This window comes from Chrysochloris asiatica, unplaced genomic scaffold (genome assembly GCF_000296735.1).
Source record: "Chrysochloris asiatica unplaced genomic scaffold, ChrAsi1.0 scaffold00157, whole genome shotgun sequence".
In the NCBI taxonomy this organism is placed as follows: domain Eukaryota; kingdom Metazoa; phylum Chordata; class Mammalia; order Afrosoricida; family Chrysochloridae; genus Chrysochloris; species Chrysochloris asiatica.
This window is the reverse complement of record NW_006408675.1, coordinates 7994851-7996422: the sequence shown is the minus strand read 5'-3', so window position 1 is coordinate 7996422 and position 1572 is coordinate 7994851. Positions and strand designations below refer to the sequence as shown.

Below are 1572 nucleotides of genomic sequence, written 5' to 3'. Positions count from 1 at the left end.
CATGACTGACTAAATAATTAAGTACTTTGGAATAATAACAGTTGCATATGACATAGCAGACACTGGATATTTTTCATCATTACATGTGAATTTAGAACAACTAAAATCTAGGAGAAAATACAAAGTAAAATGTGATAGTGGTGTGCTGTCAAATTGGTTCTGACTCTTAGTGATCCTGTGTAGGGTTTCCGAGGCTGTAAATCTTCACAGGAGCAGAAAGCCTTGTCCTTCTCCCTCAGAGTGGCTGATAGATTTGAACAGTTGACCTTTCGGTTAGCAGCCCACCACGTAACCACTACGCTACCAAAATAGAGTATAGAACTTTTTAAATGAAGAAAATACAAAATAATATTTAGTTCCATTTGTCTTACAAATATTTTTTTTTCACTTTTTCTTCAGTTCTAGAGTTTGAAAGAGTCTATCTTGACAATCTCCCCAGTGCATCCATGTATGAGCGCAGTTATATGCATAGAGATGTTATTACTCACGTAGTGTGCACCAAGTAAGTGTCTTACCTTTTTACTTTTTTTGAGTTAATTTTATTTTTCTGATGCTTCAGTTTTGAGGTGGATTTGTAGAAGTTACTTTAGGATATTATAGACTCTGTTTAATTCCACAAAAGGCCGGCTGTAGTTTTATGCAAATAGCACATGTGTTACACATTTTTCATTCTGCTCTTGCCCTATACGCTATTTTTATAAGCTCTTATATCCAGTATTTTTTACTTGTTGATGACTTCAGTTTCTTTTCTTTTTTTTAAGTTCTGTCCCAGTGGATTTAATGTCTTCATCTTGATGCCTGTTGAAGCAGATGTTTGATTCTCAGCAGCAGCCCTTCAATAGCATACCCTTGAATTTCTAAAGCATCCCCTCTTCTTGCAGGATTCTTTCCTTTCTTGACAAACCACTTTCTCCAGTGCAGAAAGGTATCACTTTTTCTACCCGGAAATCAGCCCTTGCCAGGGTGGCCAACTTCAGGCCAGGAGGTGCTCGGGTCTGCGGGCATCACGGTGTATAGATGAGAGCAGCAGCATAGAGGGGTCATGCATCCATCATTAGGACTAAATATTTCATCTTTTGGGTGACTATTGTAAATGGTATTGCGGTCCTAATTTCTTTTTCAGTGCTGTCATTATTAGTATAAAGGAATCCAACTGATTTTTGTATGTTGATCTTGTAACCTGCCACTTTGCTGAATCTTCCAATGAGTTCCAGTGCTTTTTTTGCTAAGCCTTTGGGGTTTTCTTTGTATAGGGTCATATCATCTGCAAAGAGAGAGTTTTACTTCTTCTTTGTCAATTTTGATGCCTTAAATTTTCTTATTTTCCTTATAGCTCTTGCTAAGACTTCCCCTATTTTCAAGGGAAAGCCTTTCAGTTTCTCTCCGCTGAGAGTGATGTTGGCTATTGGTTTTATATATATGCTCTTAATTATGTTGAGGAATTTCCCTTAAATTCCTACTTTGTTGAGTGTTTTTATCAGGAATGGATGTTGGATTTTGTTTACTTGTGCATTATTGACTACACAGAGGCTTTCAATTGTGTGGATCATGACAAGCTATGGACAACATTGC

At 37.2% G+C, this 1572-nt stretch overlaps 1 protein-coding gene across 1 annotated transcript in view; it reads left to right on the top strand.

Moving 5' to 3' along the window:
* Positions 1-1572, top strand: part of LOC102832792 (peptidylprolyl isomerase domain and WD repeat-containing protein 1-like) — a 35913-nt gene that overhangs the window by 5999 nt on the left and 28342 nt on the right. Inside the window, exon 2 of the mRNA XM_006870998.1 lies at positions 400-502. Coding sequence (XP_006871060.1) covers positions 400-502 — 103 coding nt within the window. The remainder of the gene's footprint in view (positions 1-399; positions 503-1572) is intronic.